This window comes from Caretta caretta, chromosome 9 (assembly GCF_965140235.1).
Source record: "Caretta caretta isolate rCarCar2 chromosome 9, rCarCar1.hap1, whole genome shotgun sequence".
Classification (NCBI taxonomy): domain Eukaryota; kingdom Metazoa; phylum Chordata; order Testudines; family Cheloniidae; genus Caretta; species Caretta caretta.
In genome coordinates, this window is record NC_134214.1 from 12,011,744 (window position 1) to 12,036,115 (window position 24,372).

The window sequence follows — 24,372 nt, forward strand, 5'->3', positions numbered from 1 at the left end:
GGTGCTGGGGAGGCAGTGAGATTGGATAAGGAATCTGACGTGGGAGATTGGGACCAGGAGCCAATGGAGATGGGGAAATGTGGGCAGGGGAGGGCATCTGGAAGCCTTGGTTGGGGAGTGTGACAGATCCCATGAGGAGTTTTGAGGGGGGAGATTAGGACTTGCTCGGCAAAGAGATGGGGATGAGAAATCTGAGAAGTAGAGATTGGGGCTGGCTAGGTGAGGAGCCTGGGACTGGGCCAAAGAGCAGAGGTGAAAAAAGACAGAACTGGAACTGGGACAGGTTAGAGGGGACAGAGCAGAAAGGCTTGTGCTTGAGGGGAAATGGGCAAAAGAGTGTGTTACAGGACTCAGCCTCATTCTGCGCATGGGATGGGCCTGGTCAGGGTTGTGAAGTGAAGGAGATTGTTGCCTCTAAGCCCCTGCTTTATTTGTTGCAGAAGTTGGATGGTGTGTCGTATCTGAGGCAGTGGGTTGTAGGAAGAGAGAGGAGGGTCTCATGGTTAAGTCAGCTTAATGCTGCCCCAGAGAACTGGATTCTCTCCCTGCTTCTGCCCCAGAGTTCCTATGTGATGCTAAGCAAGTCACTGAAACCAAACTTTCTCACTAATGGTTTGTTCCTCATCAGGTGCCCCAATCTGAGACTCTGGGTATGATTTGCAGAGGTGCTGAGCACTCACAGCGAGGACTGAAGTCCATGGGGGCTGTGCTTTGAACATATGAAATGCGATTTAATGTTAAGTACTCCGAAAAAAATTAGGTGGTCCTAGTTTTCTCAAACTGGACCCCCCAAATTAGTAGATACTTTTGATCTTAATCCCTCTGTGCCTCAGTTCCCCATCTGCAAAGTGAGGGTAATACCCATTCATTTCACAAGTGTTGTGAAGATAAATTAATTAATATTTGACTAGCACGCAGACACCTTTGTGATAAGCGTCATAGTAAAACCCAGGAGGAAATTGATAATTCTGTCTTCAGAGCAGGCTTTGAATAGTGCGCAGTAAATAAGTCATGGGGCCACGCTCTGAACAATGAAATATTGAATAGCTGCTTGGTAAATGATGACTGCGCAATCTGTGCACGGAACGAGGCAAGGGTCCTATGGATAAAATAGTATGTGATCATGTAATTAAAGATAGTATCAGAATGCACATGAACAAGGGGGCCGAATTAAGACTGCACCTTAAGACTGGAATTGCCTAACTTTTGAGTGCTTGACTTTGCAACCCTAATAATGTTCTTTTAACGCAGGTTTTTTTTGGGTCAGTAATTACAAGCCTGCTCGACACAATTTAACAGCATCAGGGCAGTGGATTTTTATCCAAGGCTTGAAATAGTTGTCAGAATAGCTTTGTCAGCAGCTGAAACAGCTCAAGAAAAGAGGAATGGTCTCTGTGCACATTTTCACACAGAGATCCAGAAGCTGGAGCAATACACACCGAGCCCCTGCAGTGGAAGGAAATGCTTGTGAACCCAGCACAACAGTTCATGTTTGGTTGGAGAGCCCACAACCTGGGCCAGCTGTCACATCACACAGACTGGTTTGCCTATCACAGACCAACCAGCCTTTCAATCAACTTGCTGGAGAGAGAAGCAGGAAAAAGAACACAGTCCATGTGAGCCACTGTATGTGAGTTATAGTAGTACCAGAGGGGGCTTTGAGCAAGAGATGCTGAAGTGTCCTGGGAGACAATTTGGGACTGGAAAATCTAATAAAGAGGCAGTTCATTGAGTTTCATCCCCAGTAGCTGACCTGGTGCCCTTTATGTTGGATGAAAAGTGTTATCTAAATGTAAATTGCTGTCACTACATGGATCCTAGCAGGATTAGCTATGCAAGGAGCATCTTGCAAAAGCAAATTGTCTTCTCTCTTAAAGCCAACATTGCAAACCTTCACTCACAGCAGGGTTACGTACAGTATCTTCACCCTTCCTTGAAACCCAAGAAAGCCCAGGTTTCCTCTGGTGTTGCTGGCCGAGTGCGATTCGAAGTTGCCCATATAGTGGGAATGCAGGCAGCCAAGAGACCAGATGAGCATCAAATACATTAATTGAGGGCACAAATCACAGCCAGAGATATTCAAGCAGTCTGTCCCAAGGTCAGCTGTCCATGGTGAGATGGATATCCAATTAATATTCCAGCTCTTGGCTCCGGTTACTGCCCAAAATACACTTTTTAAAATGGTTTCAGAGGAACAGCCGTGTTAGTCTGTATTCGCAAAAAGAAAAGGAGTACTTGTGGCACCTTAGAGACTAACCAATTTATTTGAGCATGAGCTTTCGTGAGCTACAGCTCACTTCATCAGAAGTGAGCTGTAGCTCAGGAAAGCTCATGCTCAAATAAATTGGTTAGTCTCTAAGGTGCCACAAGTACTCCTTTACTTTTAAAAATCTGATTTTATGGCCGTGAAATAAATTTCTGGCCCTGTTGAATTGTGTTTAGTGTTTCCTGCTGGGTAGGTGCGTGCAGACAGCGCCTTCCATCTTATTCTCTGCAGGAAGCCCTCATCTAATGGTTTAAAAGAGAAAGAAGAAATTACAGGCCCACATGGATGATCTTATTAGCAGGTCAGCAGCACATGGAGGCAGGTTTTGTGGGCTCCCTTAGCAAAGGGGCTAGTGGACAACAACATTTTCACATCTGAGCCCTGCAGGGTCCCTTTATCAAGCTGCACTTTGGGAACACTCCTGTAGACCAATGGTCTAATATTACTGGCAAGTTAAGTACTGTGTAGACAAGCCCCCAATGTCAGCCAGTGTAGCTCTGGTAACTTCATTGTCAATGGACCTACACTGGCGTAACTCAAGGCAGAAAGTCCTTTTTGGCACTCCTTAGTCAGGCAAAACACCTGTGATGTTACCTTCACTTACACTGGCTTACAATTGATGCCTACATGCCCATGTAAGGCAGCAATAGGGTATAAAGTACCCCATTATACCCTTGCATGAGTGACCCACTTTGTGGGTTACAGTGACTGGAGCAGCTATCACTGGGTTCCTCCTTCATCTCCTGTGCAGATGGATGGGGAGTTAGTATGCAGGAGCAGGAAGTGGGTGGAGACTTGGAACCTGTCTCCCCTTCTCCTATGTGCTGACCAATACAGCTGAGCCACCATGCTGGGAGAATCAGGGAATGAATTGTGATTCGGGGCAGATCGCAGGATGAACGTCTAGCCTTTAGTGCTTAATTTTGCAATTGTGGTCAGAACCTCATTTGCTTGAGATAAAGAACTTGCAAGCGGGTGAGCCAGGCTCAAGCAACATTGCCATCAGAAGTCCGTGGATTCAGATAGGCTCAAGAGTTTTGCCTCCTTAAGACAGACACTTGATAGCCTCAGGTTTGTGGCAGGAAAATGGAGAATACAAAGCAGTGGGTTCCTTCCAGGCTCCACTCACAAATTGTGCTCTGCCTATTTGAAACACCCACAAGAAGTGCCAGAATAAGAGTCCACTCACTGTCGATTGTACAGATCTTCAGAGTCATGAATCCTCTTCTTTCTTACACGCTGTGCGTGGGACATCAGCCTGACTTGTATCTCTCGTCCATGTATGAGCAGCAGTGAAAGAGTTCACTATATTGACAGTTAAGTGGCCGTTGTAAGGGCACAGAGTTCAACATCAAAGCGAGTATGAACAGGTCTCACCTTTCAGCGCTGTTATGTCAGGCTATCTGCAGAATCAGCTACATCGGTTTACACTTGTCTCATGTTTGGAAGGTCACCTTTGCAAGCATAATCACTATTTATTTAATTGTAATGAAAGCTTCCAGTGTACCAGATGGCAGCTTCCCAATGAACGTACCAGCTCTCTGGGATGCCAAGAGCCAGCCCACTTCAACCCCTGCACATTGAACTGCCTGTGTGTCATTTCTATGTTTCTGTGCAACATGAAGCCTGCCAGTTCATGGAGATGGCTTTTGTTCACTCTGCTTCTATCCATCACAATAAGCATGGCCTGACCACGGACAGATTGTGGAAACAGTGTGTGATTTGCAAATAGAATGCTTTCTTCCCAGCAGTGTCGCTCTGTCATATTATATCCTTCTCTCCCTGCCATGCCATGCATCAGCATCAGGTTCTGCCACTGCTTGCCCTGTGCCAAGGCAAAGTCACAGTAGAAGTGACAAAAGGTAATGAGATTAGAGATGGGAAAACTAGTTTTAATAAAATAAGAGACAGATAAGCCTGGGAACTGCAAAGCTCAGGTAGCATTCATACCTCTACAGGGATGGGAATCCTGTAAGTACCTAGATGACAGCTAGACTGGTGATTTAAAATCATCACTGATAAAGTCTGCAGATGACACAAAAGTTAGGCAAGTGGTAAATGATGAGGACAGGTCACTGATTCAGAACAATCTGGGTTGCATAGTAAGCTAGGCGCAAGGAAACAATATGCATTTTAATATGGCTAGATATAAAGGTATACATCTAGGAACAAAGAATGTAGACCATACTTATCTGATGGGGGACTCTCTCCTGGGAAGCAGTGACTCTGAAAGAGATTTGGGGTTGTGGTGGATAATCAGCTGAACATGAGCTCCCAATGTGACAGTGTGGCCAAAAGGATAAATGCAACAATTGAATTCATAAACAGGAGAATCTCGAGTAGTAGAGATGCTATTTTACCTCTGCATTCGGCACTGGTGTGACCACTGCTGGAATACTGTGTCCAGTTCTGGAGTCCACAATTCAAGAAGGTTGTTAATAAATTGGAAAGGATTCAGAGAAGAGCCATGGGAATGATTAAAGTTTAGAAAACCTGGCTTATGTTGATAGATTCAAGTAGCTCAGTCTATTTAGTTTAACAAAGAGGAGGTTAAGGGGTGATTGATAATAGTCTTTACGTACCTATATGGGGAACAAATATTTAATAGTGGGCTCTTCAGTCTAGCAGAGAAAGGTCTAACATGATCCAGTGGCTGGAAGTTGAAGATAGACAAATTTAGACTGGAAAAAATGCACACTTGTTAACTGAGAGTAATTCACCACTGGAACAATTTACTCAGGGTCATAATGGATTCTCCATCACTGGAAATTTGTAAATCAAGACTGGATGCTTTTCTCAAAGATATGTTGTAGGAATTGTTTTGGGGGAAGTTCTATGGCCTGTGTTACACAGGACGTCAGACTAGATGTTCACAGTGATCCCTTCTGGCCTTGACATCTATGAACCTATTAACCAACCATTTGTAATAGACTATTATCCACAAAAAAGGCAAAATCCTATGGACTTTACTGCAATAGTGCTCCCTTTGACTTCAGTGGGAATTATGACCCAGCAAAGACTTCCAGGATTTGAGGGAGGGTCCTGAATTCCCTCTGGTGGCAGTCCTAATGATAATGCTTCTTAGTACAGGAAAAGGTCGCAGGACATCTCCGTCCAGAATCCTTAACAGGATGCGTCAGTGTAAGGAGAAGGAAGAGTAAAGCGTGGTGGATAATCAGCAGAAAAATCTGTCTTTTAAAGCAAGTTTATCAATTCTCCACTGACAATCAACTTAATCAGTAACTCTAACTTGACCCCTGTTGGTTTGATAAACCCTGTTGCATTGCAGGTGGATGCCAGTCCATTCTGAGATGACCTGAAGATACTTATCTCAGCTTTATCCAAACTTTCTGGCCCAAATTTTCAAATGTGGCTAGTGATTTGAGGTATCAAAATTAAGATATGTTAAAGGGGACCAATTTTCAGAGGATGGGTTCTCCGCACTTTCTGAAAATCAGACATCTCTACCTGGACACCCAAAAATGGAGGCATCCAAAATCACCAGTGACTTTGGATATTGTGGTCTGTTACATCTCCAGAAGTGTTCAGGAAAAAATTCTGTTGCCATTTTATGCAGCTTATTCTTGATTTGAGGTTTACTTGCCACCAGTTTAAACACTTGGACATGGTGATTATTGATCAATTCATTATGCACATACAAGCTCCTTCTGCCCTTCCCCAGAACTGCTCTATCCCAGGTGCTACCTTTCAGCTCAGGAGCCAGCCCTCCTCCCTTGACCACCAGGGAGAGACTGCCTTGCTCTTTGCTCGGCAGCCTTTATATAGGGCCTATGCTGGCTCTGATTGTCTGCCTCTTCCCCTGCCCTGATTGGCTCTCCCCGGGCCATCTCTGATTGGCTGCTGTGGGTCTGCACAGCCTCTCTGGCCTGGTTCAGCCCTTCTTCTCAGGGGGTGGGACACCACCCCACCACAGGGTGGTTTGTGTGTTTTGGGGTGCTAGGCAGTGGGGGCCTATTGGGGGGTGCTGGGCGGTGGGGGAGATCTTTGTGTGTCAGGGCACTGGACAGTGGGGGTCTGTGTGAGGCATTGTTTAGTTGTGGTGGTGGGGCTGTGGGGAAGGGCACTGGGAGGAAGGGAGGGGAAACCTGTGCTCCTGGCCCAGTGGCTTCTGCTGGGGTCTGGAGCTGGGGCCATGAGTCCTTGTGTATGGGGAGACTTTGGCAAACCAGTAAAGTGCCTGAAACCACTATGGCTTATTGCTAAAAGCAGCCAAGTCAGCAGGCTGTAAATTAGCCAAGTCAGCAGGCTTAGCTTAACCAAGGCAGGAGGGGGTGCCACAGAGAGGACAGCTTGACCTTGCGTCCTTCCTGATAAGAATTTTATTGAAGTTGCTGTTACATGCATCTTAGAAGAGCAGGATGTGCCCCAGGAATGTCTATTGGGGCCTCACGGCTGCAAACTCTGAAAAAATCCACACCTGGTTAATCGATAATCAGAAGGAACCTCTCGCTTGACCATTGAAACTGCTTACTTAACAAGTTTGCTTTAAGGAACATATCATTCTATTACTAATGTATAAATAAGGGGAAAAAGTTTGAGGTAGGGGGACTCTTCAGGACTGGAGTCTCTCTCTCTCTGGATGCATCTTGTGTTTCCCAGGGGCAGACGGGCTGCCGCTGTGCCACTCAAGAGCCACACTCAGATTTGGTAATTATCAAGGGTTGGGGTTGTTTTACTAACCTCTTGCGGACGGACGTGTGTATAAGTGCTTGAGACTAAGTAAAGTTTAGCTTTAAGTGAAAGCACTCTTGTGTTGTCCTGTGTGTGCCAGCCATCTATCGGTCGGACGGCCGTGTCTCCCCTGATTTATTTCCTGACACCACCTCGCACAGAGTAAAAGTTACCAAGAGCTTGGAGTTGAAAGAACCCCGGGTAACAGATGCCCGTGGCTTGTGGTGCGGGCTGCAGGAGGGGCCGTACACCCCTCTTGCAGCTTCCTAGGGCTGTGTGCCCCCTCTCTTAGCTCCAGTCAGGGCTGTGCATCTGTGGCTCTCTTTCTCCCCCCTCACCCACCTGCTTGCCCAATGTGTCCTGATATTTCACTCTTGCGATCTGGTCACCCTACTCTTTCCCAGGTGGGGGAGATTTAAAACTCAGAAAACCCAGAGTGATAGGATTTCACAACGCTAGCTGGCACGGCACGCGATCGCACATTTAACCAACCACTGGTGTCTTCCCCACCAACCCGTACCACAAATGGAGGTAACATTAATGCTTTGAAAGGGAGACAAGCAGTCTCCACTGCTGCAGCAGAGGCAAACGAAGGAGCAGTCAGAGCAGCCGATGGTGGGAAATGTTCTGTTGCGAACTTGCTTTCCCACCAGTCTTTAAGCATATGGTAAAGTGGTGCAGAGGAAGCGACATCAGATTTCACCAGGACCCCCTTTGTGTTGTGTTTTGCAGCAGTCTGCGGGTTTAACTAATTCCCATTATACCGTACAGCTGTCTCAGCATATTAATGGCATTGAAGTCATGTTTGAGTGGGGCTGATTAGGAGTGTGCCTGCTTAGTCACCATATTTTGCTTCCTACACTTAAACTCCCTTATATTCATCACAGATTATGTGCAGTGCATGGTGATTACAACCATGAGTGCCTTCCACATGGAGGTGCTGCAAAGGGCACTTCCTTCTGCCCCACTCTATTTCAAGTCTGAAGTGGCCTGCCTGCCCTCAGATCAGCCTACATTTAGCTAGAGTAGGTTTTTCCTTTTGTGAAAGTAAAGGAAAGTATTTGGGTGGCTGGATATTGAAGCGTGATTTATAATTTAATGAGCAGTACTTTGTAATGAAATGCAATAAACTTGTAAAATTTGTAATTATTCATAAGTATAATCCAGTGTCAAACTTCGGGGTATAAATTGATCATACCTGCCATCGTCCCACATATACATATCACACAATATACTACTAAATACATTCTAGGAGATTCTCACTTTCCTTTGAAGATATTGGCTAGAGCTGGGTACAGTATGATTTTCCTGTCCTGCAAGCATTTCCATGATTTCAAAAATTTGTCCTGTCCCAAAACAAGACGAAAAGTCAAAATCTTGAACATTTTTGAGAACTGAAAATCCAAAAAGATTATTTCAATAATTTCAAAATGTTTTGTTTCAATGTTGTATGCAGTGTTGTTGTACCCGTGTCAGGTGTTCTGATGCTGACTTTTTAAATTAAAAGTTTCCCTATAAATTTAACTTAAATTTTGGAACAAAAAAGTCATGTTGAGCCAAAAACTGGAACTTTATCAAAACATCCTGTTTTGCCCTTTTCAAAACAATTTCAAAACAGGAAATTCACCCAAACCGACCTTTTCCTGAGAACAGTTTTAGTTTTGATGAATCTGTATTTGCAGAAGAAAAAAGTTGAATAAAAAAATTCCCAACCACTGCTGATATTGGCTACTGATTAACACAGGAACCCAGACTGAATGGATTAATGATCCATCTACCACTGTAAATTCAATGTTCCTATAAACACTCCATTGCTGGCTTATGGCTGTGTGGATGAGCCTAGTTCTCATTGGGTTTTCCATACAATTTGCAAGGTAGAGACAGACCCCTTTCTTTGTAAATGAGGATGTGATAAATAATTCCAGCTGCCTGGATGAGGTCCCCCTGTTGGGTTTTGTCTGTCTAGTTTCCCCTCCTCTGTGCTGTGGCATGTGAGCTGACTACTGCTCTCCACTGCAGTGGTGACTGCATTTCAGAGGTGCTTGGTACATATCATTTGCAAAGCATTTTGGGATGAAAAGCTTTATGTAGATTTAAAATATCATTACTAGCCAATCGTCACAGGGCATACTCACCGCCAGAGTGCTCTCGCATGCCACTCTGGTCTGCTCTAGCACTTGCTGTCATCTGTCATTCTGCAGTTGTAGCAGTCTGCTGCTTCTGTGACCTGGGCCTCCAGACAGGCCACCTTTCAGTTCAGTCCCCTTCCGGGATAACAGAAAAAGTACAAACAGAAACCCAGAGTCTTCATGCCAGACCTTCAGCCCCCATTTAGGACTCATCTGTCTTTGCCGCTTTAAGTCCTTAGACTGGTCCTTCCACTCTTGCTATGGGAGAGATAAGGGAACCCAGGGCTGCCCTCTCCTCTGTGATCCAGCCCAAGAGCCCGGTGTCAGCCAGCTAGGGACTGCTTGTTCCAATCCCTTGCCCTGTCCTTGGGCTGTTCCTAGTTTTTCCCTGTTTGTCAGTGTCCTGCTCGTGGCTGTGAACTCCACTAGTCCTGCTCCGAAGTTCTGTCCCCTCATGTGGCTTCTTCCCAACCAACTACAGAGAAGCTTCCTCAAAGCCCTTTCCAGCCTCTTTGGCAGCAGCTGGGTCATACAGCAGGCAGTCTCTCTCTCTTTCTCTCTCTCTCTCCTCAAGACACAAGTCCCCCAGCTCTCCTCCTTGGAGCAGGGGTTGTAATTTAGCCCAGCTGCAGGGCTCTAGTAGCTTTACCTTCAGCTGCCCTCATTCCCCAAATTAGTCCTCTAGCTTGGATTGTTCAACAGGCAGCCTTCTCCTGCCCCCCTGCTGTGCCAGAGGAGGCAGCATATATGCTGGTCCTGTTCTCAAAGCTTATCCCAGCTGGCTGGGAGAGAGGGGGACACTGCAAGGCTTCTGGTCCAGGGCCCTTAAAGAGACAGTAATGGGTTTTGTTTCCAAACACTACTTATTCCCAGGACCTCTGGCACACCTCAGACCTCCTAAAATCTTAAAGGGCTGTGCCATGGGACAGGTGGGCTAACCCCTAGGCCACACAACCCTTAAATGGTGAGAAAAAAAGTTACCTAAAACAGTGTGGGACACATCAAACATATACGCATAGCTGCCAGCTCTGCATATGAGAACGGAAAAATGTAACATAAAACATATATAAACATATAATTGAATTTCATACATTACTCAAAAAGAACAGGAGTACTTGTGGCACCTTAGAAACTAACAAATTTATCTGAGCATAAGCTTTCATGAGCTACAGCTCACTTCATCAGATGCATAGAATGGAACATATAGTAAGAAGATGTATATATATACATACAGAGAACATGAAAAAGTGGAGTAAGAGGCTAATTAATTAAGATGAGCTATTATCAGCAGGAGAAAAAAACTTTTGTAGTGATAATCAAGTTGGCCCATTTAGACAGTTGACAAGAAGGTGCGAGGATACTTAACATGGGGAAATAGATTCAATATGTGTAATGACCCAGCCACTCCCAGTCTCTATTCAAACCCAAGATAATGGTATCTAGTTTGTATATTAATTCAAGCTTATCAGTTTCTTGTTACATTACTCAGCATTCAGAGAAATCTGATAAATCTTAAACAAGCTGAAAATCAAAATGGCCACATTTACCTACTTAAAATAAATGGTTCTCTTTGTTCATTCTAGACCAGGCTTTTCCCCTGAAATTAGTTTTGTTTTACAATCCAGCAGCCTCAGATCCTGGCTGAAGAACCATTCAGAGAAGGGCTCTCAAATGGCTGGAGAACTGTCAAAACTGAGCTGCTGGAAAAGAGGCGGAGAGAGAACACTTCCTGTTATGCTTTGTTTGCTTTTAATCAAAGCACGCCCTGCTATGTGCACAGATTGGCGTGTTTAGCACTGTACTGGCGATTTAGTGGAGTAATGAATGGCTTGTTATCATGAGGCGCAAGGCATTAAGGATATAGAAATGCTGGGACTCGTGTTTAATACTGAGGAGATGGTGGCAGCTTTGGATGTTTCCAAAAAGTAGTAAATACATTTCTAAGAACCTTAGCACAAATGGAAGCATAACTATCAGCTGACGCTGTGTGTCTATTTCAAACACCAGAACCGAATCAGGCAAATAGTTTACTCCTTTGCTGCTGGAGCCAGTAGTAGGAGATCAGTGTAAGAAAGGATGGCCGTGCAGTTACAGCAGTGGAATGGGAAGCAGGAGAACTAGATTCAATTCTCAGCTTTGCCACAATTGTGACCTAGGGCAAATCATTTAATCTCACTGGGACTGACTCCCCTAGCTGTAAAATGGAGCTGATATTTAGACTGTAAATTCTTTGGGGCGGGGACTGTCTTTTTGTTCTGTGTTTGTACAGTGCCTAGCACAATGGGGATCTGTTCTAGGTGCCACTATAATACAAACAATACATAATTTCCTTTCTATTTCCTTTCATCTTTCTTGTCTAGTTAGATAGTAAAATACTGTCCCTGCCCTGAAAACTGTACAATGTGTTTGCACAGCACCTAACACAGTAGGGCCTTAATCTGCGTTAGAGCCTGGAGGTGCTGTCATGACTGGGGTTTACGTGGCCAGGCCTAGTGGTCAGGGCCAATGCCAGAATCCAGGGGCTTCAGTCAAGGGTCAGAACCAGAGTCAGAGTCTAAAAGCCTGAGTTTGGGACTGGTGTCAGGGCCCTAGGAGGCCGGAACAGAGCCAGTATTCGAGAGGCAAAGCCAGGATCCATAGACAGAGTCAGAGGTCAAACGCCAAAGCCTAGAGTCAGACCCCAAGTACCAAAACAAGGCGTCAAAGCCAGTGTCGGAGTCCAAGTACTGAAACCAGGGGGCAGAGCTGGAGCCAGAGCCCTGGTATCAAAGCCAGGGGTCAGATTCAGAGTTCAAGGCTGGAAGCCAAGGGTCCAAACTGGGGTCAGGCGTCCAAGAGCAAGCTGAGAGACAGGTCCATCGCTACAGCTGGCAGGGAAGCCCACTTCATTGCACAGACACTTCCTGGGTGATACTAGTACCTATACCAATCGGGGGGCCTCGAGGGAAGATGTCAGTCTGGCCTTCCACAGTAGCACTTCCTGTGGTCTTTATCTTAACTGCATGTATAAGCATCGCGCTACCACGACGACTGGGGAGTCCTGCCACGACTACTGGGGAGCAGACTGGAGGCATCATACACCCTACAGCTCTGGGTTCTAGTCCTGTCTCTTTTGAACCTCAGACATGCTCCCATGATACAAATAATAATAGTCAGTGATGGTCTCTGAAGTGTTGATCGCCGGCTCCTCAGTGCGGCCCTGGCAACATTTTCTTTGGGTTTCCATGGGACACAGAAGTGTGTTTTGGCCCACATATGTGGCAGATGAGGAAGCAATGGGGCAGCTGATGGAGAAGAGATTTTGCTACACTCAGATTCTTAGGCTTTATCCACATGCAAAAATTATATTGGTATGGTCTCCCTAATGTGGATGTGGTGATATTACTATAAATGTGCTTTATGCTGTATAGGTATTCCCCTATGAGAAGGAAAATAAACAATACTAGTAGAAGGCACCTTTATACCAGTGTAGCTGTGACCACCCTAGGGATTGTACCAGTAGAATTATATTGGTAAAAAAAAATCATACCCCAACCACAATAGTTTTACCAGAGCAAAAAGTGCGTTTGAATGAAGCCATAGACTAAACATGGCTTTTCTCACCTGCCTCTTACATTTGATTTGTCTTCCTCAGTGACTTGTGCATTGGAAGCAGCAGCTAAAATGTTCAGTTCAGGGAGACGCACTTAATTGTGACAAAATGTTTTCTATGCTGCTTGAGGCACCTCACTGACATGTTTGCTCAGCGTGTAAAGGGGCCTTCAGCTGCCTTGCGCCATTTGCTGGATTTTAAGTGTGGCAGATTAAAAAATGTTTATCTTTGTGCTGTTCTTGAACTGGGAGGGGACCAGAAGAAATTGGGGAATTCAGATGTAGACTCATGAAGGGATTTTGTACAGGGTCATGTATCAGCCGTGGCATTCACTAGTGACGGTGACAGACAGAACACTAGCCAAAAGCGGTGGCTGGGAATAAAGGGAGGGTGGTCGAGATGGTTGGAGCAGGGACCCAGAAATCCAAACTGGTAGATTCTAATCTCTGCCATTAGAATCATAGAATCATAGAAGATTAGGGTTGGAAGAGACCTCAGGAGGTCATCTAGTCCAACCCCCTGCTCAAAGCAGGACCAACCCCAACTAAATCATCCCAGCCAGGGCTTTGTCAAGCCGGGCCTTAAAAACCGCTAAGGATGGAGATTCTACCACCTCCCTAGGTAACTTAGTCCAGTGCTTCACCACCCTCCTAGTGAAATAGTGTTTCCTAATATCCAACCTAGACCTCCCCCACTGCAGCTTGAGACCATTGCTCCTTGTTCTGTCATCTGCCACCACTGAGAACAGCTGAGATCTATCCTCTTTGGAAACCCCTTCAGGTAGTTGAAGGCTGCTATCAAATCTCCCCTCACTCTTCTCTTCTGCAGACTAAACAAGGCCAGTTTCCTCAGCCTCTCCTCATAAGTCATGTGCCCCAGCCCCCTGATCATTTTTGTTGCCCTGCGTTGGACTCTCTCCAGTTTGTCCACACCCTTTCTGTAGTGGGGGGCCCAAAACTGGACGCAATACTCCAGATGTGGCCTCACCAGTGCCGAATAGAGGGGAATAATCACTTCCCTCACTCTGCTGGCAGTGCTCCTACTAATGCAGCCCTATGTGCCGTTAGCCTTCTTGGCAACAAGAGGACACTGCTGACTCATATCCAGATTCTCATCCACTGTGAATCCATTGATTCATAGATTTTAAGGCCTGAAGGAATGATAATCTTGTCTGACATCCTGCACTACACAGGCCATTGAAACTCACCCAGTAATTCCTGCATCAAGCCAATAACGTCTGTTTGAACTACAGCATCAGTTTTAGAAAGGTATCCAGTCTTGACTTCATGTGATGGCGACCTCACCATGTCCTAGGTAAGTTATGTGTGACCTCCAGTCTCAGTGTGACCTTGGCCACATTGCTAAAACGCTCTGTGCCTCAACTTACCTATGTGAAATGCAGGCACAGTTAATGCTCCCCTATTTCACAGGTGGGTTGTGAAGCTTGATTAATTCATGTTTGCAAAATATTTTGTGAGCCTCAGATGTATGGTCCTATAGAAAAACACATAGGAGTTTAGGATATACCGGCTCAGCCCAAATATTAACAAAATTAGAAATCCCTATTCCCCAGGGACAGCTGAGCCATCTCGGTATAGCATAGTGTATAATACCCTAGGACCACTATTAAGGGTCAATTATGTGCTCTGCCACTAGCCTGCTGCATGACCTGGGGCAAGTCACTCCACCTCCCTTTGCCTCAGTTTTCCCATTTGCAAAATGGGAATAGTGATACTGACCTTCATACAGTACTTTGAGATCTATTGATGAAAAGTGCTATAAAAGCTAGGGATTATTTTTATTATTAAGAGCACTATCCTGGTTACACTGAAGCCTGGGGTAGTACCTCCCACTGATGGTAATTTCTACGCTACAATAAAACACCTGCTGCTGGCCTGTGTCAGCTGACGCAGGCTCCTGGGGCTCAGGCTGCAGGGGCTATAAAATCGAAGTGTAGATGTTTGGGCTCAGGCCGGAGCTGGGTTCTGGGACCCTGGCAGGGGAGGGTGGAGGATCTCAGAGCCCAGGCTTTATTTAGTATAACAATGTACTGTATATGGTCTGCTGTTTCATAAACATGTCTTTTGTTTATGGAAATAATTAGGAACGGTTAGTATGTTTGCAGAGTTGACTCTGGCTGTTTGCTTACCACACTGGGTAGCAGAGGCTAGGACTATGGCGGGTGGCTAGCTACCTCTAGAGTTGCTAAAGGAAGTGCCTGTCCAGTTCTGTGTTGTTACCATAATCTTGGACACGTCTGGAATAGTCCTTACTGCTTTTTCAGCAGGGCGAGTATATTTTCAGTTGACTTTATAGTTTATCTCCGTTCTTGGGGGCTGCTTCTGGTACCCCCACCACAAAAATGGGCAACTGGAATTGTATTGGTGGGGGTTGGTTAGCTCTACCAGCCAGCAGGCCAAATTCTGCATCCTTGTGCAACTTGGTTGAAGCCAATGGGTTTGCACGGGGTGTAAATCAAAGTTGGCTGGTTCGGAATGACTATTATGTATTTGTCCTGAGAACCCTCAGTGCATATCAGAGTGAGTATTTAATACATGGCCCCCATATTGGGGTGTGTGTATGTGTAGTTATTTCCAGGGGATGAGGCCACCCTTCTTACAATGCAGCCTGGGAAATAGGAAGCCAGAGGAGAATGACTTTGTCTAGCGCAGGGATCGGCAACCTTTGGCACGTGGACCATCAGGGAAATCTGCTGGCGAGCCGGGACAGTTTGTTTGCCTGCAGCATCTTCAGGTTTGGCAATCGCAGCTCCCACTGGCCGTGGTTTGCCGTTCCAGGCCAATGGGGGCTGCAGGAAGTGACAGCCAGCACATCCCTCGGCCCACTCTGCTTCTCGCAGCCCCCTATTGGCTGGAATGGCGAACCGCAGCCAGTGGGATCTGCGATCGGCCGAACCTGTGGATGCTGCGGGTAAACAAACTGTCCCAGCCCGCCAGTGGATATCCCTGTTGGGCCGCGTGCCAAAGGTTGCCAATCCCTGGTCTAGCTCATTATTACTACCATTTGTATTACAATAGCACATAGAGGGCGTAACCAAGATCAGGGCATTGTTGTGCTGGGCAATGTAAAAACACAAGCTAAGAGATAGGCCCTGCTCTGAGAAACTTACAACCTAAATAGACAAGATGGACAAAGGATGGGAGGGGAAACAGAGGCCAAGTGACCTGCTCAAGATTATAGAATACAGGACTCTTGCTTTCCAGACAAAGGCCTGTGCTGTCTTCCAGCACTTGTGTTTTGGGTTTTAATTGCCATTCCCTCCCTGAGATTCTGGAATTGTTCTACTTCATTTTCTCACATTTGTCACCCACTGGGGTATGCAGGCTCACTCACTTCCAAGGGCCTGATCTCTGCCTTCCTTACACACCCCAAACACCCACTCCCTGAAACTCCGGGACATTTTCAAGGTAAAAAGTCATTCAGACAGAGTCTGACTTTGTTTTGCTCCTTATTAGTAAATACTCTAATGTTCTACTGTGGTGGCTTGTACCACTCTAGTAAACCTGCTGTAAGCAGTAGCCTTCTGGCAAAATACTGCGGGAAGGTTTGCAGCATAGTTTCAAGGTTGGGTGTTACAGCAAGGAAGTTACAAATTAAATAACCTAATCAAAACCATTGAAAGTCTATGGGAGTTAGGTGCCTAACTCACGTAGGGTATGTCTAATCTACAAAATTATGTCAACCTAAGTTATGTCCACATACAGCCACCCCAGTAATTAAATCACTTTTGCATGTCCACACTACACTCCTTGGGTCAGCAGTGCACGTCTTCACCAGGAGCGCGTGCGCTGATTTAACTGTCAGTGTAGGGCATTGTGGGATTGCTTCTGAAAGGCAGAGAGATGTGAGCAATGCAGGGTCTACACTGACGCTGCTTCGAACTAACTACATTGACCTAAGCGCTACGCCTTTCATGGAGATGGAGTTATTAAGTCTGCGTAGTGGGCGAGTTACGTCAGCGGGAGCGACATTTTAGAATTAGGTCAACGTAAGCTGCCTTATGTCGACCTGACTGCAGCATAGACCAGGGCATAGATGCTTTTGTGAATTCCAGTCGGCACCTATCTATATCTTACAGCATCTAAATACTTGTAAATCTGGCCCTTTGTCTTTATATAGCATCCAGTAGAGGATCTCAGGTGCCTTATGAGCATTAAATGTTCACCACATGCCTCAGAGATGGTCAAACTGGGGCACAAAGGGGTTAATTGAGTTGGTCATGGTCAGTGGAAGAGCCACACAGAACCTGTGAATCCCAGTTGCTTCCTCTTCCCACTAGATAATGTTGATGACGCTGTGTAGAAAGTCAATGGGGACGTTCGGCTCCAACTGATCTGCCCAGAGTAATCTCAGTTCCTGTTCATGGGAAATGAGCAAGAGGGGGTAAAATGAGGTAGAGAAAGAAATAGCTCAGGCAAATATTCTGACTGAAATTAATCTCTCCGGGGCAGCAGGAGTTGCCTAAACTGTATTTGAAATGCTGATACTTCAGTAGGGGGCTAACTGTGCCAGTGATCAGACTGATAATTCCTTTTAAATTATTGTTTTACCTCACTCCATTCAATTACTCAAGTTATTTTGTTATCCCACAGATCTGTCTGTTAATGTCAACAAAATGATTACAGGCTGCAACAGTGTCAAGATGTTTCACCCACAGGAACGCTGGTAAAATGTTTATGGCACAACATGTTGAAAAGTGCATTTGATGTGTAAATGTCAAGCGTAATCAGCTTCCTGTCACTAGAAACAAAATGTGGCACAATCACTGCCCCTAAAATGTCACACACGGAACTAAAGAGCTACTCTATTGCCGATCACGTAAACCATCATGTAAATGGCCAGCGTTTGTGTCAGTAATTTCCTAAAGAATCCTGTGTTATTACAGCTATTTGCTAGATAGTGTTGGGCAGAATGTTTGATTTGCAACAATTTCAGTGGAGAGTGCTGAGTTCTTCCTCTGATGTAGGTAGTGCTGCAGAAGACACGGAAGTTTTTATATAAGAAAAGGGGCAATTTAGGATAGCAAATTTGAACACAAACCAGCCTCTTTTACTGGTGGAGCAAGCATCCACTTTTGAATGAACGAAAATAAAATCTCCCATGGCATGCTACATTTTAGACACCTGCCAAGAGGCCTTTGCTAAATGCCACAGGGGTGGGCCTAGCCTGGCTACCTCCTTTGTTTTTGGACCCTCTTCTGATATGCTTTAATAATAATCATTAGTGATTACACTGTGTAGTCCTTTATATATTTAAACTACTGCGCAAACACTAGTCAATGAATCCTTGCACCTCCCTGTAAGGTAGGTTCAGCAAATATTATCCCTATTTGATGAGGAAACTGCAGCAGAGAGGTGAAGTGACTTGTTCAAGGTCACACAGGTCAGTGGCAGAACCAGGAACAGAGCTCAGGATTTCTTGACTTCCAACTTTGGGCTCAGTCCTTGGCCCCACCACCTCCCAACCTGCTTTAAAAATGAACTGCAAAGGACTTCCTACCAGTCTGGGCCAAGCAAGTGCCTCAGCTCTTGCTTGGCCCAGACTTCTTCTTCTGTAACTGGAGGAATCTCTGCTTGCCTTGCAGAGTCTTCTGCCTCCCACTACTGCACGTGCACTTACTTGGAATAGCAGTTGTGTTCACTCTTCCTCCTTCTGTTGTGATATTGTTGGGCACAACTGGCTCTTACCTGTGGCAGCTCCTGTAATTCAGATGCAATGGAGCTCTTGATAGCTCTTCTTGCGGTTTCCTGCTTACAAAATTCCGATTGTAACTCTGAGGATTTTCCTCCTCCACTTTGGGGGCACATATCATACCTTTTTGCCCTCTCTTACAGTATCTTTAGTAAAAGCCAGGCAATGTACCAACAGAAACATTCCCTCAGCTGCCCTTGATCTTGATTAATCCCTTTGCACCGGAGTGTTAGGATTCGTCTCCTCTACAGACTTCTATCTCCATCTATTCTATGTTGGAACTCTCCAGGGGAGAAAATAAAGCATCAATCAGATTTTCTGGCCTTGTACAAAATAATGTTGTGAGTTCTTTTGAATTTAAAAGGCGACTTCTTGAAGCCCACTAGGGGCTTCTCCACTGTCAATCTAAAAAATGTGAAAGTTGCCCAGATACCATGGTGAAGGGCTGTACAAAACCCTACAATAGATAAATAGATAGCTTTCACAAAGAAACTTTTACAAACTCCCTCTCATGTTACAGATGGTTTGCAATCCTGGTTTTATGGCAAAAGAATCTTAAAAAAAAAGTCGTTGAAACAAACCAGTTCTGAATGGAAAAGGTATTGAAATCCTGAAGATTTAATTTAATATTTTTATTACATATTTTTGGAGCCCTGATTACACCCCCCACCCCCAGGAATTTATTTGCCTAAGAAAAATCATACCATGGATTACAAGATTGCAGGTTAAATCCACTGCTGTGAACTTATTTTTACAGCTCCGACTACACTTGTACAATTTGTAAAATCTTGTAACACCTTAAAGTTTTCAATACTACATCATGGAAGAAGGTACTGATATATGGATGAGCTAGACAGAAGACTCTGGATTTTCTCCTTCTGCTATCTTTTTGGCAAAAAAAAGGGAAAAAAGTGGAATCTCCTTCTTTTGAATGTACCTGTAAATAATTTCCTATAAATATTCTATCGTAAGTTCATGGGGTAATCAGAGAGACTGCCTCAAATTTGTCCTTCAGTTTAGGTGCAAGGTAAAAAACGTTGAGATTGTCTGTAGAGTATAACAACATGGAAAGTTGTGACTAGGGAAATAAAAATAAATTATGCCAAAGATGTTCACATAGTGTGCATGGAATTACATCGGTAAAGCCCCCATGGAACATACATGACAGCTAGGACTACATATTAGTTTGCATCTCAAATTTTCCAATACCTCATATTACACTTGGACATTTTGGAATGAAAGTCACTTCAGCCAGCACAGCATAACGATCATAATTTCCAGAAATATTATGATTATTGTATAACAATTCAATTAATAGATCTAATGAAGTGGAGGAGATTTTTTTCAATACAAATGTCACAGTAAGAGAGACCTCCATCTGATTGAAATGTCAGTGTGAATATTGGATAAGATCCCACGTTGCTGCTCATTGATGTTATGGTCTTTTCCAGGGTTTGAATGTAATAAATACAGGAGTTATACTGCTCAGTTTCCAGTTAGTCAAAAGGAAAAAAAAAACATAATCAAGTTACAATACACAATTAGATATTATGTAGCCTTTTCTTTTTATATATCTATATAATCAAGTAAAAAAAGTTAAAATAGTTGGAAGTAAAAAATGAAAAAATAGCTGATTGTGTTTTTCTTTTTCTTTACAGTGATATGGTAGCAAATACAAGACAAATGCGTAATAAACCTTTACATAAGGTGTCTGGTCCCATCTCCAGCAATAGGGCTCAGTGCTCAGCTTGGAGTAGAAACTGAAATTGGTTGAATTTTCTTTGTTTTTGGCTGTAGCTTCTGTAGATGATGTGATGTGAGGAAAACATATTGCAAATATCCATCTCCAAGGTGTTTTACAAAAGACCTAAAATACCAGAGGGTGAAATTTTCCCCTTTGCAGGGAGAGCCAGCACAAGCAACATGCAAGTCCCACTTAAGCTGTCAGTAGTGTATACATCCAGTCTATTCCCTCTTACCATAAAAAGACATAGGTTCTATACTTTTCTTCCCCTCATTCCCTCCAGAGCGATTCGTTGCATGCCCTGAGGATTAAATGGGACATAAATGATGCCCAGGCCTTTTGCTAGACCTCTGCACGGGGTGAATTTCCCCCAGAACGTTACACTGAAATGTTGATGTGTTCATTGACAAAGCTTGGCAAATGGTCACACCGAGCCCTATTTTGGCTGTAGAAAAGAAAGAAGTGCTAGTTCCAGCATAAAATGAGATCAGATAGACAACCAACACAAACAGTATTTCTTTCCTGTTGTCTGCATAATAACAACATCATGTTTGCATATAGAACAGCTTTTGCATTATTGCTCTACTTATAAGAATATAGTAAGGAACTTATAACAGACTTGCACGTTACAAACTTAAGGTTCTTTGGTGAAGAATGAAAAAACAGTATTTTAGCTGAAATACATCTCAGAGAAGCTTTTGCTTTTATCTGTTGATCCTTTGGATTCTCTCACAGAGGAGGGAGAGGTACTGAGTCAGCTTTACCATGGCAACGATGGCAACCCCACCAACCATCATGCATGTTGGCCAGAAAAGCGAGTGGAACAGCACGTTGGAACTGTAAAGTTTGGTTAATATCACATTCTTCTGAATGCCTTCTGGGTCGTAAAAGCACAAGAAGCGCTGGTACTTCCTGAAATTTTCCAGTACAACACTGACAAGTGACAGGGACTCTTCGTAGTTCTTGCCACACTTGGGGATGTAGGAACACTGGGAAGAAATTAAAAGGAAAAGAAATGTCTCTAACCAAATACTATTTCAGATGACAAACAGGAAAATCTCCAGCAGAGATTTCATAAGACTACAGTACAATTAAATGAATAGTAAAATAGTCATAGTCATGGTCACAATTATGTGCTCTTTTATAGCGGTTTCCATTTGAGGAACTCAAAGTTCTATACAGATATTAATGGAGTAATCCTCACCCTACCCTCTTACAGACACTTAGCCCCAGGGGAGAGGGAAGCACCAGAATGGAGCAAGCAGGTATTTCATTCCCCAGGGAGGTAGTGGCCAAACCCTGTACATGACCACAAACTGGGAACAGGTGGAAACTCCTTATACATTTCCTTTTTGCACATCCATGCAGAATGTGTCCCGTAATTAGGGGCAGTGATTTGTCACATGGCCAGAGGGTGATCCTGGGTTCCGTGATTGATTTGGTCTGTGGGTAGCTCTCTTGCTCTCTCAGACCCCTCTCAGCACTGCTGCATGGCTGAATCTCCCTGCATTGGGAGAACAGCTGTCAGTGGGTTTTGGTTATTAATTAAATTTTATCAAGTGAGATTTGCAAAGGAAAAAGACATTTTGATTAAAATCATATGACCTGTGACTTTTGATTTTTTTAAATATATAAACTTTCATAAACTTTCCCTGCTCTCTTTTATGACTATGCCATGACTTTTCATAACATCCTGCTGCCCTAATAACAACCCATAGATTAACCTTGTAACAGGATTTGATTGATTCATTGGTGAGTTTATTAGCTGAGAATCTGATTTCCAGTGCAGCAGAGATGCTGGATGGCATTAGCAGACTGCGGCATTAAGGGTACAGCACGTCAGCACTTCTTTTATGAATATTTCATAGAGCAATAGAAACTAGAGATGGAAAAGACCAGAGAGGTCGCATCTCATCCATCTTCCTGCTAGAGAAGGTTTGTTCCCTCCAGCATATTCTCCAGTGCTTTGCCCGCCACGAGGTTTCTCCAATTTCCCAGTAGAACCTCACAGATCACAGCCTGATAGGTTACATTGTAAGGAAATGTTTCATTCGGGTCAGCCTGTGGTTTCCTTTATATCCCATTGCTTCAACTGGCAATTGTAACCTCAGCGTTTGCAGCTCTTGGGATTTTATTGCGAGTGTCGATATTCAGGTTTTGTTCTGAAAGCCCCCTGTGCTGGATTCCTGTGATTAGGTGAGCATCTAAGCCTTCATTTTTTTAAAAAGTAAATTTCTGGCTCTCATGGTTGTGGAGAAAAGCCTGACTCAAGTACAGCCTAAAGGCTCAAAAAGCAGATGGAAAATAAAGAGAACCCCAAATTTATTATTTAAAATCTCATGATTTTTAAACCGGTCCGATATTTTTAGGGGCCTGACTCATGATTTTTGAATATTTGAGGTTGGCAATATATCGCTCTCAGTAATTCCTTTGCATGCTTGGTGTTTACAGCCTTCCAGTAGTGTGTTAGCCTGTCTTCCCCCTAGCTGCAAATGGAGCCAAGCCAGATGGTACATATTTGGCCTTTTTAATGTTATCAGTCCCTCTAATCATGGGCCAATTCTGTGTAGTTTGTTAGGACTCAATTGTTCTTTTCCAATTTGCCCTGTGGGAGGGGTGGTATATAGCTGCCCCAACACACCTAGAAAATCTCTAGGCCGTAATAACGCCCCAGAGAGTCACAATTCCTTCACTGCTATGGCCTTTGTCCGCAGGTAACTGCTTACTACTTCTGAGCTGTGCAGGGGAGAGGATGAGATTAAACAAGGCTCTGTCCATTCTCTGCCCTTCTTCAGCCACTCCCCATCCACTTGCTTGAGGCAAGAAATAGCAGGCACATAGATGCCTAAACATCTGTGAGGATCTGGGCCTATCTCCCATTGGGAGGATCTGGGCAATAGTGCCCACCTGACTACAGACTCCTGGACCCAAGGTCAAGGGAAGCAGCTCAGAGGCCCTACATAGCCAGACAACACAGGCCATAATCTAGCTCTTAGTTTCCATCCAGTGTTGGTCATAGACAGTGTATAAACGCTCAGCCTGGGAATAACTGTGAACTGAATTTGCTGGACTGGATTTTGGTTATGGAAGGGAATGAGAGAGGGTTGGGGGCTTAGCTTTGTTTGCCTTTTGCTTTAGTAATGCCTAGGTGCTTATATATTCTAGGAAGCCCAGACTATTAGTATGCAGATGAATTACAACACCAGGCCTCCAACTCTATGAGTCTTTTGATGCCAGGGAGAGTAGACATACCAACCCAGGCGAGGCTATTCATGGCAAGATGATTTTCAAATACCAAGCCTCCCAAGTGCAAGGATAGCTAGATATCCTATACCAGGCATCCCTGGGTCCTTGTAGTAGGAAGGATTTTATCTGTGCCAGGGTCCTATATATGCTGTACAAATCATTGATGCCTGTTATCCTAGGTGCTAAGTGCCAGGGTGCTTTAGAAGGCCTGTTATCCCAAGTTCTAAATACCCATGTGGTTTGCAGTGCCATTATCTCAGGTTCTGAGTACTTGGGTGGTTTACAATCCCTGATTCAATGGCAAATTTCTAAAGCATCAGCGTGTGTTAAGCTTTAAACTGTGACATTGCTTCATCTTTCTAGCTGATAGTCTTTGCAGCCAGAGTTGTAGAACAATGCAGCTGCCTGCATTGTCTTTTGCTGCTGGCAGTTATGCTTAGGATTATGTGTTCTGGACAGATCAGTGGCTGGGAAACAACCCTCCTAGTCCACCTGTCCAAGGTCACTAACCTACTAAAGGGGCAAGGTAGGCGCTGGCAATGAGGTGTTGCAAAGCTCCTGTGAATGACAAGGGTTTGAGTGCCTTATGAGTTCTGGTCTTCATGTTATTTATCACCATATCTTGGAATTAAATCTATGGACTATACAACACTTGTATCTCCTTAATGTCAATCATATGTAATATTAGAAATGCGCAGATATAAAAAATATCCAATGTCTGGGTCTCTGGGTAGCCGGATGTATTCCAGGTAGGCATAAGAAAATTGGCAGGGAAAATAAGAGAACTCTCCTAATCTGTTGATCCTCATTTGAAATAGACCCAAAATAGCCATATCTCTTGTTCCAAATTTGAAAAACAGTTTGCTTTGACCTTTCCGCTCATTTATTTTAAATATTTGCATATCTACATTTACGGAGCACGAGAAAAGCGGTTCTTGTGATGTTTCTAATGTGTTCACACACAGAATGAACTGGAGATCTATGGCGAGAA

General features: G+C 44.3%; 1 protein-coding gene and 1 long non-coding RNA gene across 15 annotated transcripts in view; one reads left to right on the forward strand and one right to left on the reverse strand.

Moving 5' to 3' along the window:
* The first annotated feature begins 6,825 nt into the window (after positions 1–6,825).
* LOC142073160 (uncharacterized) overlaps positions 6,826–24,372 on the forward strand; it is a 130,757-nt gene continuing 113,210 nt past the window's right edge. For both annotated transcript variants that reach the window (XR_012669847.1, XR_012669848.1), the window contains exon 1: positions 6,826–6,934. This is a non-coding gene — a long non-coding RNA (uncharacterized LOC142073160). The remainder of the gene's footprint in view (positions 6,935–24,372) is intronic.
* Positions 18,994–24,372, reverse strand: part of KCNMB2 (potassium calcium-activated channel subfamily M regulatory beta subunit 2) — a 234,427-nt gene continuing 229,048 nt past the window's right edge. For all 13 annotated transcript variants that reach the window (XM_048863002.2, XM_048863007.2, XM_075132101.1 and 10 more), the window contains one exon: positions 18,994–21,124. In XM_048863002.2, the coding sequence (XP_048718959.1) occupies positions 20,840–21,124 (285 nt within the window). In that variant the 3' untranslated portion in view covers positions 18,994–20,839. The remainder of the gene's footprint in view (positions 21,125–24,372) is intronic.